General features: G+C 41.5%; 1 protein-coding gene across 7 annotated transcripts in view; it reads left to right on the top strand.

Moving 5' to 3' along the window:
• adck1 (aarF domain containing kinase 1) overlaps positions 1–16,393 on the top strand; it is a 121,368-nt gene that overhangs the window by 31,223 nt on the left and 73,752 nt on the right. For all 7 annotated transcript variants that reach the window (XM_080870509.1, XM_080870508.1, XM_080870505.1 and 4 more), the window contains one exon: positions 9,627–9,830. In XM_080870509.1, coding sequence (XP_080726635.1) covers positions 9,627–9,830 — 204 coding nt within the window. The remainder of the gene's footprint in view (positions 1–9,626; positions 9,831–16,393) is intronic.

Below are 16,393 nucleotides of genomic sequence, written 5' to 3'. Positions count from 1 at the left end.
GTCCATATTGAATCTGTGAAAGCACTGTATGCATACAAAAAAATATTATTTTAAAAGTAGATTCTAAGTCTTTTGGTTCTTGTTGGTGCATCCACCAATATTCATTCCATAGACTGAATATTATAAAATTAAAGAACACTTAATGTTTTCATAGCAGTTTGGCTGAGGTGATGGAGTGACTGGCCAAGAACTTGTGACTTTGTCTTTATCACTTGCACATATTCAGAGAGCACAAAGGGTGGGTAGGAGTTATTCCTTGAAAATAATTTACCATCTGTGCTTAACGGCATCTGAAGACTGTCCATCAACCTGCACAGCGAGGACCCAACTCAGAGGCCTGTGCTTTAATTACATGTGCAAACAGACACAGACTTAAAGAGAAAGAAAATAATACGTTTCTAATCAAAGGGTACTCCTCTGTAAAAACATATTTAAGGGTTTAACCTGCTACTAACACAGAATTCGTTTAACATTAGCAACAGGCAACCAGATATAGACAGAACCTCATACAGTATTGTGAAGGCAGTTTACTTTTGTTTTTATTTTTCCAAAAACTGTTGTATGATCATTATAAAATAACACATCTATATATAAAAATTACTAAATAATTAATTTTAGACCCTCCGCAAATCGCTACCTTATCACGGTGGAGGGGTTTGTGTGTTCCAGGGACCCCAGGGGCTATGTTCTCCAGAGGCTCTGTCCCTTGGTAGGGTCTCCCATGGTAAATTGGTCCTGGGTGATGGACCAGACAAAGAGCAATCCAGAAGACCCCTACAAGTAGAACACCAAGGGAACAGTTCATCCTGCCCGGGATAGGGTTACCGGGGCTTTGTCCTCAAGCCAGGCCCAGGGAGGATGCCCTAGGGCGAGCATCTGGTAGCCGGGTCTTAGTCCATGGGGCCCGGCACGCACAGCCCGAAAAAAGGACATGGGCACATCCTCCTACAGGCCCACCACCCACAGGAGGCTCTGTAGGGGTTGGGTGCATTGTGTGCCAGGCGGCGGCCAGAAGTGGAGGCCCTGGCGGACTAATCCCCGGCTACCAAGATGGCTACCAAGCCACAGGTCGATGATCGATTTTGTAATCGTATCACCAGACCTGCGGCCATATCTTCTGGACACTCGGGTAAAAAGTGTCCAACCTGATTTCTCCAACCTTTCCACCTGGAACACTCTATTGACCTGGATTGAGTACGTACACAATTCCCTTACCTCCTCTGCCACCGGCCTCTCACCCTTAAAGGCATCCTTGGGTTATCAGCTGCCATTGTTTACATCAGTTGAAGGTGAGTGCACTGTTCTATCCATCCAGCACCACCGTCACAGTGTTTTCGACTCTAGAAAGCAGCGTGGTCAGTCAAGCTGCCACCAAGGAGCAGAATAAGCACCTTGCCAACAGACGCATCAAGTGACCCCATTAATGACGAGGTTGGAAGGGTTGGCGTTCCACTAAGCACATGAAGAACTCAATCAGGAAAATGTTGTCCAAATTTATCAGCCCTTTTGAAGACATGCCATTATCAACCCTGTGTCTGAACGTCTCAAGTTTCTGCACAATATGCAAATCCATAACGTTTTCTGTCTCTCATTTGAAACCCTGTCTCGAGTCCTCTGTGCCCTGCGTCTGAACCTTCCCCCACCTGCCCAGCTCATCAATGGCTTACCAACATATTTGGTAAGGCGGCTCATGGAAGTTAGACGTGGGAGAAGGCTTCAGCGTTTCGTGAACTGGGAGGGGTACATGCTGGAGGAACCTTCCTGGGTTCCTCAATCAGCCATATTGGATAAAACCATGCTTAGAGACAACCATCCTGATAAACCTGGCGGGTCGCCGGAAGGCTCTTGTTTGGGTGCTACTCTAACGGTCCTCAAGTCCTTCTGTGCGTCTCTCTCTCTCTCTGTGAAGTGTGTGGTGTGTTTGTGTGTGTGCTTACCTCCTCTCCATCACACCTGAAGTAATCAAGATCACCTGTTTGCCGTCTGCTGATCAGTCTGCCACTACTTATACTTTCGGTCTTCACCAGAGCATTGAACCGACCACACTGTGAAACCGTCTCTGATCAGTAAGTCTGTTTCCAGTTTGCACAACGACTACGTACGTGTCCCCTCCTCTGTGCAGAAGCCCCGGTGTTTTTCCCCAGTGAGAGCGATTTATGTGTGAGAGAGCTGTGGAGACGATTCTGTTCCTGTTCGGTTTCCTTTCCAAGGAACTTGAAAAGAGAGACTGTGGATTTATCCCTGCCTGAAGATGTTGTAAATAGTTTTCCTTTCACGAGCACTGTAAATAAACTCACCATATCTGATCTCCTGAGTCCTGTGTTTGAGTCTGGCCTGTCTCGTTGGTTATTTGCATTTTGTTTAGAGCACTCAGTTTAATCTTCCTCCTAGTGAAAGCTTTTCTATCCTCAGAAATCTTCAGGGTCAATGCTGTTATCCTCAAACAGTGACAATTCTACTGGATCTGATGGCTTCCTCTGTAGTGGCAATACAACTGGGACACCTGTATGTGGAAGGGTTTGGTGCCACGTGGCCTTACTGGGCAGTAAGGGTCTCCACAAAATCCCTATGTACTTGTTACCAGTGAAAGTTCCTTGATTCAGGGCATTACCTTGATGACAGATTCAGTCAGGAAAGTAGTCTCTGTAGATTTCTGTCTTATGGTCTGGGCTGAGAGATGGGGCCCACAGATGTGCTCTAACCACATAAACTGTCTGGAAATGCTGGCAGTTCATCTGTTGCTAAAACATTTCCTCCCTTGGCTGAAAGGTAATCATGTATTAGTCAGGTAAGAAAATTCTACAGTTGTTGCATACATCAGCAGACAAGCAGGAGGTCCCCTAGGTTACACACACTAGCATACAGTGACCATTGACAGTAGGCAGAGACCTCCTTTGTTTGGTACAGCGGTAAATACAGTGGGTAAAATACGTATTTTTTCTAACTATGTATATATATAACATTAAAAAAAAGTGCTATTGATAAATCTCACCAGATGTCAGTAACAACCCGTCCAATCCATACATGCAAAGAAATCAAACCGTAGATGTCCAACATTGCTCATCAGAACCTTTAGTAGTGTCAGCAGTGGTTTTCCCAACATTAAGGTTGTGAAGGTCTTATTCTATCCATCATAAGATGTTTCTTGTGCGACACCTTGGCAATGACACACCTTTTTATAGGTCGCCATTTGGGACTGAACTAGCTGATATGAATTTGCATGAAGTTGCAGGATTGTTTTCTAATTACTAAAGGATTTCAGCTGGTGTCGTGACTTCCCCTTTTTACACCTCCACTTCGTCATGTGTTCAATACGTTTTCCCTGCGTCATTTCTCATTATTACACTTAATTTGTGGAAATCTATGATTTGATGTCTTTGCACGTGTAGGTTAGATGGATTGTTAGCAACATCTGGTGAGAACTGCATTTCAGTCCTCTGTTGTAGTGATTATATCATTTCTGCAGTTTCTGGTTGAAATGGATGAGGCCTTCTCACCGATCAAGGTGCATCTGGCAGATATTTCTGGGTAATATTTTCTGGACATCTGGAAAAGGAAAGGAAGACTGTCGGCTGCCTTTTATTGTCTGCCTTTCGCCCCTGAAGAGCAAAACCGGCTCCATACCTTATGTTGAGTCTTTGCGCTGCAGATTGACATGGACAGAGCTCAGGGTATTTAGACAGAATGACCACTTACCTTTATCCATTATGGCACCTGGCCTGCTGGTGCCATAATGGTGTTTGTGGTTCTGATAAGGCCACGCTGGAGGTCTCGTTATAATGAGACAACTACTTGTGCTAATTGGACAACCAGGGTTGTAGCCATAGCATAAGTGTTTATTTTAGTTAATTATAATAAATTTGCAGAGCAGACATGCTTAGGATAAATTAAGCAGTTTTTATATTTCTCAATCCAAATACCTCTGTCTCCTCTTGGAGATTTTTTTTTTTTGGTGTATACAGTGGATTATTATACTATGAATATTTCCTGAACCACTAGTTCAGTGCCACTCCAGTGGACAGGTATAGGTAAATATACACGTTTAACAGACTTTGAACTCGTCACAGATACAAAGATGCCGCTGCTGTTAGTTCAACATCTTCCCGTGCCTCCTTTTTATCACCTTCCTTTACTCCCGTTTCACTTCTGCTTATCCCTCCATTCTTCCCTCATTGTCTAATCCTTTTATCCATGAACACACCGCCCTCTGAAGCTCACACAAACACACATGGTTTTCCAGCCTTTATTTTCTGTCCTCACCAACTGTGTGAAGAGGATGAACATAGAGATACGCAAATGCATTCTACACTCAGCTCCTGTGGCTCTGGTCTGTACCACAGATGAACTAATGCATCTAATTTGCTAACTGGTCCATTTGGTGGGACTGCACATTTGTGTAGATCGTGGGCGGTGGTGAGCATCAGCCTATCCCAGAGCAGCATTTCCCTCAGGCTGTCAGAGGCGCATTACCATGGTGATGTCATCCTCAAGCTGTGAGTTTGCCAGCATCCCACAAGGCTCCCGATTACTGGAAGGGAGGCGAGTGAGAGGAGAGAAGATCGATCTGATAATTAGGCAATAAGTGACAAACTGACGCCACGGTTTCGTTCTGAGGAACCTCATAATTAGCTTCCAAACATATTTTGCGAGAACCGTCTAGGCAGTTTGAAGACTGTTGACCAGACGGAGATAAAAGAGCAGTATGTCATCTCTGTTTTGTTGTAGCAATGATATGAAGATTATGAATAATGCACGTTGGATATTTTTGTTCTCTTTCTTCAGTCCATCCATTTTCTTAACAGCTAAATCAGCTTCGGGTCATGGAGGTCAGCAACCTATTCAAGCTGTGAAAAAGAATTTACCCCGTCCTGATTCCACCTTAAATGTTTTAGACCATCAAACAAATTCTACTATTAGACAAAGACAACCTGGGTAAATACAAAATACAGCTTTAAAATGATGATTTCATTTATTAAGCTATTTACACCTGAGTAGATGTGGACGTTGTCTTTTTTTAAACAGTTATCTGTATTTTCTTCAGTAGTACTTAAACACCAAACTACACACAGGTGACAACGTTTTTCAGTGCTCTTTGTCTCGGAGCTCTTCTTGATAATATCTTCTATTGATAACTGTAGCCTGCGATTCATTAAATCAGCTAAGTACCTCGTGTCCTGTGGATGGCGCTATTGTAACCCTAGAGCAGAAATGTTTTGTCACAGGATAAAGGCGATCACTGTTGATCTGCTGTGACCTTTCTCTGTCAGAGGGCAACAGATGCCCCTGAGGATAACAGAGGAACTGGATTCACTCACTGTACGAGTCAAAGGCCAAGGATTTGTTCAGACACAGATTTATTTACACAGCTTTTTCTTCAGGTTAAGTTAAAGGTTGTTTTCTTTTGTTACAATATCTTCATCTACACAGAAATGATCTTTATAACCAAGCAAACCTGGATGTTCTGTACCACAAATACAAATTAATTTGAAAACATAATAAAAGTAAACTTTGAGTGGTCGTGTTACACTGAGTCACACCTTTCTCTGAACTGTTAACTAACCTGATTTCTGTTGTTGCTTGTTTTTCCCTGGCTCAAAATGGGCCTTCGGTTTAAGCATAATCGCTCGTTGTATGGCCGAGGCCGTCTGTGTTACTTAAGATTATTCCTGATTATTTGATGAACAAAAATAATTGATTATTCCATCGTTTAGCCGTGTAATTGGACAAAAGTCTTCTGCCTTATTAATAGAGCATTAACAAATATTCAAATGAGAGGTATTTTAAAATGAACTGCTCTTTGGTTTACAATTTAGAAATGCAATGTTTTAAAAACTGTGTACAATCTCTGTCAAGCAAAAAAAACCTAGCGTGGCTTTTACACGATATATTAAAATTAAATTGAAATAAATGATCTCAAGTACGATAATTTCAAATAAAACAATCTAAACTAAAGCATAAAGTAAAATTACCTATACTCTGTCTTCTTGGAAGGCTTTCTTACATTAATAGGTGGCAAAAATCATCTGCGCTGGATGACATAGATTTGTGTGTGTGTGTGTGTTTAATGAGTGTGTGTTGGTAGCCTTTTAAAGAGGTGGTGACTGTAATGAAGAAAAGTGGGCATGTCAACATTAGAATTTCTGTGCTTTGATGCAAAAACAGATGTTATAATGGTGTAGATCAGGGGTGTCGAACTCCAGGCCTCGAGGGCCGGTCCTGCAGGGTTTAGATCTCACCCTGGGTCAACACACCTGAATCAGATGATTAGTTCATCACCAGGCCTCTGGAGAACCTCAAGACATGTTGAGGTCATTTATCCATTTAAATCAGCTGTGTTGGATCAAGGACACATCTAAAACTTGCAGGACACCGGCCCTCGAGGCCTGGAGTTCGACAGCTGTGGTGTAGATGTTAATAATTAATGTTAATAATAATTCAGTGGCCCAGGTCAGTAGCCCGTGTACATTTTTATTGGCCTGTAGGGGAAAAAAAGCTTGTATTTTTAAGATTTTAATACAACTTTATTCAGATAATATTTTCTCTTAAAATCTGAAAAATATTGTACAAAAGTAAAATAACAAAAGCCAGACATAAATATGGTCTAGTACACCCATGCCCCCCTTTAGACTCACCCCTGTTTGTTGCAGGTCACTGCCTCAGCCTTCAGCAGTCGGCCCAACTTCACCATCGTCCCAAACTTTCATTACTGATGGAGCAGCTACAACGTTCGCTTCTCTTCATGTCAGTTTGTTGATCAGGTGTTTTTTCCACTGGGTCCTGTGGTTGGGGGTTTGTTGTGTTGATGTGAGTACGGCTGGCAGCGGGACTGTGTAAATAGTGAGCCTCAGTAAAGCGTGCTGCAAAGCACGAAAATGTCTCCGTGTCTGCCGTGGCGTTTCACAGGTGCGTCAGCATCTAAGGAAACAATTCGCATCGAGGATTTCTGATAATATAATCCAGTTATTCCAATAACTCCAGGAGTCGTTGCAGCCTTATTAAAACAAAAGAAATCATTTCTCACTGAAGCCATAGGACAAAGGTCAAAATTTAGAAATTGCATTTTTTTAAACTTCTGATGTTCAATATCAGTTTTTCATTTAAAATAATTTTTAAAATAATTTAATGGCACGAGGCTTTCTGTTTTACATTTTTCGTTTTTCAACCTCTCTACATGTGAAAGCAGCATTTCCCCCAAAACGTCTTCTTTTTATTACTTATCTCCAAATATTAGAACTAAAAGCTTTTTACTGCGTATAGTCTTGGATATGAATTTACATTCAGAGACTCATATTGTGTAAGTGCTGCTGTTGTGCTATCTTGATAGAATTTGTGCTGATTTCAGTATGAAAGCCATGCAGAATAAGTAATGTATATGAATAAAATGTATAAATGCAAACTTAGTATTTTTGAAACACCGCATTAACAGTGTGGCTCTGGTGATGGCGCTTGTTACAAAAAGGCGTCCTGGTGCATGGCTAAGCAGAAAGACTCATCTGGTAATCTCTGGTGACTTGTTCCTGTCATTGCTTTGTCATCATCGTCCAGATGACACTCATGTCAAACGGTCCTATGGGAGCATGCTGCGTGGCTGTATGTGTGTGCGCCCTGGAGTGTTTTCATGTGTGTCTGCTGGAGGTTAGAGAGGTTAAGGGGAGCTAATTTCACGCCTCTTTATTTGCGCTGGCCTCAGGAGACGAGCTCTATAAGCATTATCACTTCCAGCTGGTTCAAATGGGACAGACGGGACAGGACTGCCAGCACAGATATGCAGACACGTAGAGACCAGAGCACAGAAGATGCTTTCTAGAGGCTTAGGGTGTCATTTGTTTTTATTGATGTTTTTCATTTAGATTTTATAGACATGTGTATTGTATTCTGTTTGTTCGTAACTGTTTTGTTATATTTTAGCTGCAGTTTGAAGATACATTGTATTAATATGATTCCTGTTATTTTTGCAGGACCTTTGTGTTGACATTGGTTCATTTTTCTTTCAGAAGTAAAACCAAAACAGGAATCTCTGACTCTGAAGCTCTGTAAACAGGAATTAAATGCACTATGTGGCCAGAAATGTTTGTGCATCTGCCTTCACAAGTATACGAACATGAGTGACATCCTGTTATTTATTCCTAAGGTTTTAACTGGCAGCTGTAATAGCTTCAAGCCTTCTGGTTTGGTTGTAAGTTAATGGGAATTTCTGACCATCCTTCCAGAAGCGCATTCGTGCTGCAGCATTGCGTGTTCCTTTCACTGGAACTGAGGGGCAGAGCCCATCTCCTGAGAAACACCACATCTGGCAACCTCCAAACTCTGACTGGTCCATCGCCAGACAGAGAACCATCAATCATCACTTGAGGGAACATGTTTACACTAGAGTCTAGTTGTGGCGTGCTTTACACTGCATTGCCTTGTACAGCTTGGATGCAGCTACTCAGCCATGAAAGCTCAGCTCATGAAGCTGTCTGTGCACCGTTGTAGAGCTAATCTCAAGACCTCATGAAGTTTGCAGCTCTGTAGTGAATGACTCTGCACACTATGCATCCGCTGACCTGCTCTGTGATTTCACGTGGACAGTTGGTATGACATCACGGTACCACACAGTGGTGCCAGTCACAGCTGCTCCTTGTACCATGCAGTTTGAAGTTTCCTAGACGTCTAAATGAGTTACATGACATTAAAAGACACTCAACACTGCTGAAATCCATCCAGTAACAAATCAGACTGTGTGACACAAGGAGCAAAAACAGACGCTGTGACAAGGGTTGAGAGGAAGATGCCCTATATGCACACTAGAGGGCAACGAGGGAGCTCGGGAAAAGGAGGCACAGGTGAAAAGAAACTGGGTAACGAACAATGAAGAAAAAAAACGAGTGATAAATAGCAGAAGTCAAAACCTGGGGGGCAGACAGAGACTTAATGTTCACACCTGACTGAAGTCCTACGGTGGGACCTTAGACAGCTGTGAGTAAACAAATACCCACAAAGCTCAGTGAACTAAAGTAGTAATGTAGTCCATCCCAGGCGCAGCCCTCTGACCCGTATCCTAAATTTGATTTGTTGCATTTTCAGCAAAGAGATCATCAGTAGATTTATTTCTATTGCAGTAGATTCTCTCTGTGGTTGTTTGTGCTTTTTGTAAGTAGAAATTTGTAAAGGATTGATAGAAATAAGTCATACTCTATGCTGAACACCATTGTCATATAAATTAATGGTTGAACAGCTGAATGTTTTAATATATTTTTGCAAATAGCAGTATTTTATGTAAACACTTCATGTCATGATTCAAATTACCAGTAAAACCAAAATGTACTCGATAGCTTTTTGCTCCTGTTTCAACATAACAATGACAACATGAACAAAAGGAATAGTTTGTCTGCTCTGCTGTGCCACAGTTGTCAACTTGCTATGATCTCCAGTGTGTCAGTGCTCCCAAAGACACGCTTCAAGCTTTTACCTCGTCTCTTTAGCAAGTTTACTGGTACAGTAACATTTTAAAGCACTGGGACGAAGTGCCATGCCACACATCGAACAGTGTTTAGCCTTTCATTGTCCCTGAAAGTCTTCATTTCTGCAACAACCTTGATACATTTTAATCAACTGTCATGATTGTTTTCCGTCACCTCCTGCAGGTGCACAGGCGATCGGCAGAGCGTCTTCGAGACTTGTGCTGTGCCAACCGGGGCACTTTTATCAAAGTGGGCCAGCACCTTGGTGCTCTGGACTACCTGCTGCCCGAGGAGTACACATCTACGCTAAAGGTGCTCCACAGCCGAGCTCCTGAGAGCAGCATGGAGGAGATCCAGCAGGTTATCAGAGAAGACCTTGGCAAGGAAGTAAGAGCAGATAAACTTGATCTACTGTAAGACCAAATGTTGTAGGCATGAACCTTTGTGATTTTTCACATGAGCCTGTCTTAATTGTGTGCGTATGTGTGAGTTTTAACATTACGTTGTGTGCTTCACCTCTCATGATAAGGCATCCTAACAACAGTGATTTCACCCTAATTTCCAATCTAGACATAAATGTAAAAACAGACGTATTAACAGTGGAACATTTGAAAACATCTGAACAACAGCCATCCTCACTTATGTCAAATTTTATTTCATTCAAGTGAGCAGAAAGATGGGTGACAACGGTCCCCGCAGTGAGGCCGACTATACATGACACAGGAGTGAAAGATGATGGCTGATCTACATTTATGGGTGTCTCTCACTCTTAGAGAGAAACTTGGGTACTTTTTTGAAAAAGATTAAAAGTCTGAGACGGAATTTTATATGAAAGACGGATGCAGCCTCAGTGACCTCGCCACTGTCTCTATAAAGTGTTTTGTTCTTGCCGTCTTGGTGTTTTGAAGCCACACAGTATCTACCCGAGGCATTTCAGAGAGGAGCTGTGGCAGTTGTTTGGCTTGAAGCAACATTTCCACATTTCAACTTTCCCCCCCTCAAAACAGTATTTCCACTTTTTCTCCACATGGACACACATTTTCCTTTTTCTTAATGGGCCCATATCACATATCTCTGTCGTGTGGATGTGACGAGTAAGGGCTGAATCTGCAAAATAGGCTGACAGCTCGTCAGTTTCTTGATGTTTTATCTGTTTTTTTTTCTTTTTTTTAAAACAAAATGAACATCATGTTTTCTTTAACAAGTCTTTAAACAAGTGAAAGTGTTTAGTGAGGTTTTACGTGACGAGAGCTGAGGGTTGTTTTCTCAGAGACCTGTGGACAACTGCATGTCTTCCACTGGTGATTGGAGAGAATGACACAACATATGTGAAAATTCCAACATTAGGAAACAGAGTCATAGTACAGAATCAGGGAGTCCAGCTGTCAGATAAGAGGACTCTGTCAGCATCGTAGCAGATTTATTCCAGTAAAGAATGACTTTTACCAAACACCTTTATGTTTGCCTTTCATTCGGTCTGTAGTTTAATCATTTTTATTTGGAGTTTCTTTCACTGTAATAGTCGGAGCATCTCTGTGCACGTGTTCTCGTAGCAAGCTGAGAAGTGGGGACGAATAAATCAGTTTAAAACTGCTAAATGACAACCGAGAGGCTGTTAATGCTGCTGTTAGTGTGGAGCACAACATTCAAACTGCTGGTGATGGCAGCCTTTTAGAACTGCAGGAGGAAAGCAATTATTCTGTTATTTTTAGACACAGTGTGTCGCTCTTCCCCTTCTCCTGTGTGTGCATGTGCTACAAGAACGGGTTTGGTAGGTGAACGCGGTGTTCCTACGACTGTTTAGGCAACCACGTTAGGGTTGGATTATGCTGACACAGCATTAATGAATCATTGTTGAGACCTTCATGATAAAATTCACAGTGCAATAATGGTAGATACCAAAATAATGCATATCAGTGATTTACAACCATGGGTAATGCTAGCCATTATTTGAGAACTAGTGTAATATTCATAGTAAACTGCGCAGTCCTTCTCAGTAACCCGCAGAAACAAGGAGAATCGACCTTTTCTCTAATTGCTCTCAGATACATCAGTCTTCTCTTGTTCATGTTTTTAATTAGGTCCACATTCAGTTTGATGTCTTCCAGAGTAGGGCATCATTAACGCTGAAAAGATAGTAATATAATTTGTGTGTCTACAAAGAAGGTAGCAGAATGAATCAGCCCCCCTCGCTTCTGGAGTGGCAGGAGAAGAAGTGACGCTGATGAGCAGCTCTGGAGGCAGCAGCGAAGCTTCGCCATCATTTCCGATCGACTACACATTTATCTTTTTAAATATGTGTGCATTCTAACGTCAGATGGATTTTCTCATGTATAAGTGGTTTGTCACGAGCAGTAATAATAATAATAATAATAATAATAATAATGGATACTTTATTGATCCCCATGGGGAAATTACTTGTTTTTCTCTGCATTTGACCCATTCACTCAGTGAAGCAGTGGGCAGCCCACTAAGCAGGCGCCCGGGGAGCAGTGTGTAGGGACGGTACCTTGCTCAGGGGTACCTCAGGGTAGCCGTTAAGTGGATTCGAACCGCCGACCTTCCGATCATGGGGCGACCACTTTACCTACTGAGCTATCCCTGCCCCCCAGTATGTGGTCTGCTGCTGTTTTCAGCGCCATATGTGGTGAGATGTGCATCGGCGCTGTGCATGCATGTGAGGAACGTTGCCTTGTTTCTGGTTCTCATTTCCCTCTAGAGTAAACCTGCTAAACATGCACAATATGTTCTTTTACTCTGCATGTACTACTACAACTACAACAAACACAACAACTACATCTTGAACAACAACAACCGGAGCTTCCATGGCAGCTGATAATAACTGTAACGACTAAGATTTGCAAAATACCCAAGAACACCATATTCTACAGCAGAGGTCGTGTTATCATCTGGGTTCTGCCAGTAGGTGGCAGACTGCTGCCTACTGGGAATCTGCACTTTCTGTTTTCCCCATGGATAAAGACAAAGAAGTAGGGCTCCAGCTGCCAGCTTTAGCCACCTTTCGGCTTGCCTCGCGATCCATGTTGGCTTAGAACAGCTGATTATAATAGCATGTTTGGATTTAAAGCCACATACTAGCAGCTGCTGTAGTTATATTTACCGTCATCTATTTGTAGTTATTAATTTATACCATATACGATTAACTTAGTGACTAATGTTACTTACAGTAGTATTAAAAACTGAGATTACAGAAAAGTACGTTGGTCTTGATCATTTTTATTTTTTTTAATAAACTGTATATTTGGTATTTGTATGAATAAGCTTTAGTAAGCTGATACTTTATTAATGTGGTATTAAAATGGATATAAAACACACGTATAAATAAAAGTTGAGATTTTTCAAAATAAACTGACTCACGTGAAATAGTATACAGAGTGTTTACAGACGAGAAGCTAAAAAGAGCCGTCGGGTGCTAAAAAATGAACCTTAGAACAGGCCGAGTGGTAAATACTCACAAAGAAAGCTGCAGACTAATGAGAGTCTGTTGATCACAACCGACCAACCAACCCGATGATGTCACGCTCTATACTGGGACAGGATGTTTTAAAACTAACTTTAAGAATCCAGCTTCACACACACTGTTACATCTATGTCGGTTTTTAAGAGCAGGTGAGCCTTTATATGTTTTGCAGCTTTAGTTCCTGCTTATTACACAGAAACTACCACAAATGTAATTATTACCTGAACCACATGCTATGAACTTACACCACTGAGGGAGTAGCTAACTGTAGCTAATGTTACTGGAGGCTAAGGTTGCAAAAAAACAAGGTTGTGTTGAAATAAGATGACATTATTATAATAAATATGGATAAACAACCAGATGTCGTTAATATGACTGTCAGATAACACTGATATAATTAAGCACCCTATGTTCAACAGTTCATTCAGACTGTAGCTATGTGAGTGAATGTTATCATGGTTTATTTCTAATGATAGACATGAAATATTCCAAAAGAAAATTGAAAAAGATGAATTAATTAATTTACTTCATGCAAAGTTATAATGATGTGAAACTGTTGCTCAAACAACTTCAATCATTCTTGGTTTAATTTCAAAAATCTAAGTTTCCAGTATGGAAGAACCCTGGGCTGGAGAAGTAGGAGAACATGGATGGGATCTTACTTTTGTGTACTGGACATTTTAAATATCTGTTCCATAACTACTTTCTGTCCAAGCTGAAATATTTTTCCCGCACTGTGTTGTCATCCATATATAAGGTGTGGTGTGAAAGGGGGTCCTCTGCAATCCCATCAAAGTCTGAGGTATTCGTATAAATTATTCCTTTAAAATTTGGAAAAAACGATGTTAAATAGACCTTTATATTCTGTGATCCATGATAAAACAATAATTATTGTTTTCTTATTCTTCCTGTCTTTGAAACATGTGGATTTGGATCAGTGTTTCCAGCTCAGTCCAGACTTCCTGATGCTTGTAATCATTTGTTAGTGTTAGCTCCTGTGTAATAAGCAGGAATTTATCACAGGTATTTTGGGTAACAATCACACTTTAATAACCTATTAAAGCAAACTTAATGTGCTATTGAATAGAAACAGACAGGTTTGTATTTTGCATTTGTTTCCTGATATTAAGCAAAATCTACCAGAGAGATGTAAACATTTACTCAACCAGAGCATTAAACATAATATTGACATCATTGCTTCTAAGCAAGGCAGACTTCTGGGAACCTAAGGTAGGATTAATTCAAACATTATAATATAGTAATACTACCCAAATGTGCTAAAACAGCAGCCAGTATTACAGTGTTATTATGAGGTTATTACAGTTTATCTCTGTATAAAAATGGTAAAATCCAAACTCGCAGACATTACTTCTTGTAGCTGGCAGGTTATCATGTTGTTACTAAGGTATTATGTTACTGTCATTAATAAGTTTTGCCTCATGGACATGCCTTGACATTTTGACATTTCCACATTATTCCTCTGTTTTTGGGCCCCTATTTTCCAATTACATACAGTTTAGTACTATTACACTCTTTAACTGCTGTTGCTGCTTGAGAATACTTGTATATTAACTGGTTATTACTTTGATAACTAAGTGGTAATAACTTGTGTTGGCCTTGTTACCTGACTATTATCGCTTTATTACCGAGCTGTAATAGAAAGTGCTGCTATTAAAAAGACATTAAAGCACTACAGTCACTGAGCTCAAACAGGCAAATCTGAATTTAACGGACTTACTCTAAGTCCTGCTTAGAGCTTGATAGAAGCCAGCTGTCTTCCTCACAGATCTTTAGGGCCAGGTGGCTTCTTTACAACTTCTCAGGACTACCATGACCTGGATGACTGAGGACCCACACAGACATCTTGTCACAGTGTAATGAAATGCGTCAACGATACAGAGGCCCATTCTTTCAGTTTCACATGTTTGTGTCCGTCTGCTGCTCAAAGTAAAGCGTTAGCTGCAGTTGTGACCTTGTAGTGATCACAGATGCACTCCAACATCTTAATAACTGAAACAAGGCTTCGTCATTTTTCACCCAGCGAGGAAATAAAAGCCTCACATTTACCAGCCATCGCTACGGCGTACGTTATGCAGTAGTGTCCATAAAGACAAACTCAGTGGTCCAAGCTGTCAAACTGTACGTGTAGCTGCTGCTTTACACAATGGTGGGATAAAAAGTGAAAGGACAGTGTGTATACGTCGTATTGTTCGTATGTTACATCTGCATTGCATTAAGACGGGGAGGAGGATATTGGAGTTTTCAGAGCTGAGCCTTTCACTTCTTTTCCTCTGCTAAGTAATCTGTTTTTATTTCTTCTCTTCTGCACTGTAATGATTCATGTCACCTCCTCCAGCTGGGCCCGTGGCACGCCGCCATGGAGAAAAATGACCACCTTACTGCAGATACAGACACCAGTGTGTTGCCATTTAACTGGGAGACCTCAGGGGCCATTTTATTTGTGCCACAACTCATTTCAGGGAACGTATGTCACTGTGGGTCTGCCCTGTGGGAGCAGGCCCCACATGCACACATTACCATGTTTATTAACAACACAGCTGAGATTAAGTAGTGAGTGTGTAGGAGAGTACATGAATCAGAGGCTGCAAACAGGGCGCTGATTACAGAAGCTGTACAGTGATAAAGAGTTGGACTGTTGCTGTCAAGCCTTTTTTTCAACATCGTTTTTACAATAATGTAAATTTTAAGATTCGCAGATGTTTAAATTTCACTGGGATTCCTCCGATTTTTCACAGCTCCCTAAAGTGACAGGTTCATCTAGAAATTACACGTTTACTTAACCCATGAAGGCTCTCTTTGCATGTCAGATCCCACTGGATGCTCCTTCTCACAGTGGGCAGACATTGGTAAGCAAAGACAATTTCATTCCATTTAGCATATTTGCATAATGAATAACTCTGTTGTTCCCACACAGTCTCATGCTGCATGCATAATTCATTGTCCTATGGCATCTTCCACATGCCTCCCGGTCAGCCTGCGCCCGATGGGCCGACATCGTGTTCAAATTAGTCTCTTTTCATGTTTCACTAGGAAAAAAAAGCAGGGCAATTGTCCCAGTGATGACGTGAAAATATCAGTGCGAGCCTGCCGAACACGATGCTGTGGTAGATGAGGGTGGTAACACTTATACAGTCCCAGCCTGCACTCTTCACCCATTCATACATTTCTAATATTCACACACCTGCAGGACTCACCGACCTTGTATCAGTTCTTAGTTGGGCCACGCTGAACAGGCAGTTACTGATTACTGACAATCGGCAGGCATTGATCAGTCAGAATGCCAATCACACTTTGAGTCTGATCATAGACAGAGTGGAGATTTGTGTGGAAACGGGTTAAATTTGCTTTTGTTCCCACTGCAGAGACGCGTCTCTGAATGATAAACGTTAATGTACTGCATTTATCGATTGCTCTTCCAGCCTTAAAGCCCCTGTCCCCCTCTGTCCCT

This window comes from Rhamphochromis sp. 'chilingali' (assembly GCF_963969265.1).
Source record: "Rhamphochromis sp. 'chilingali' genome assembly, chromosome: 21".
Taxonomy (NCBI): domain Eukaryota; kingdom Metazoa; phylum Chordata; class Actinopteri; order Cichliformes; family Cichlidae; genus Rhamphochromis; species Rhamphochromis sp. 'chilingali'.
Note: the sequence above shows the minus strand (reverse complement) of the source record. Positions and strands in the feature narration are given on the sequence as shown.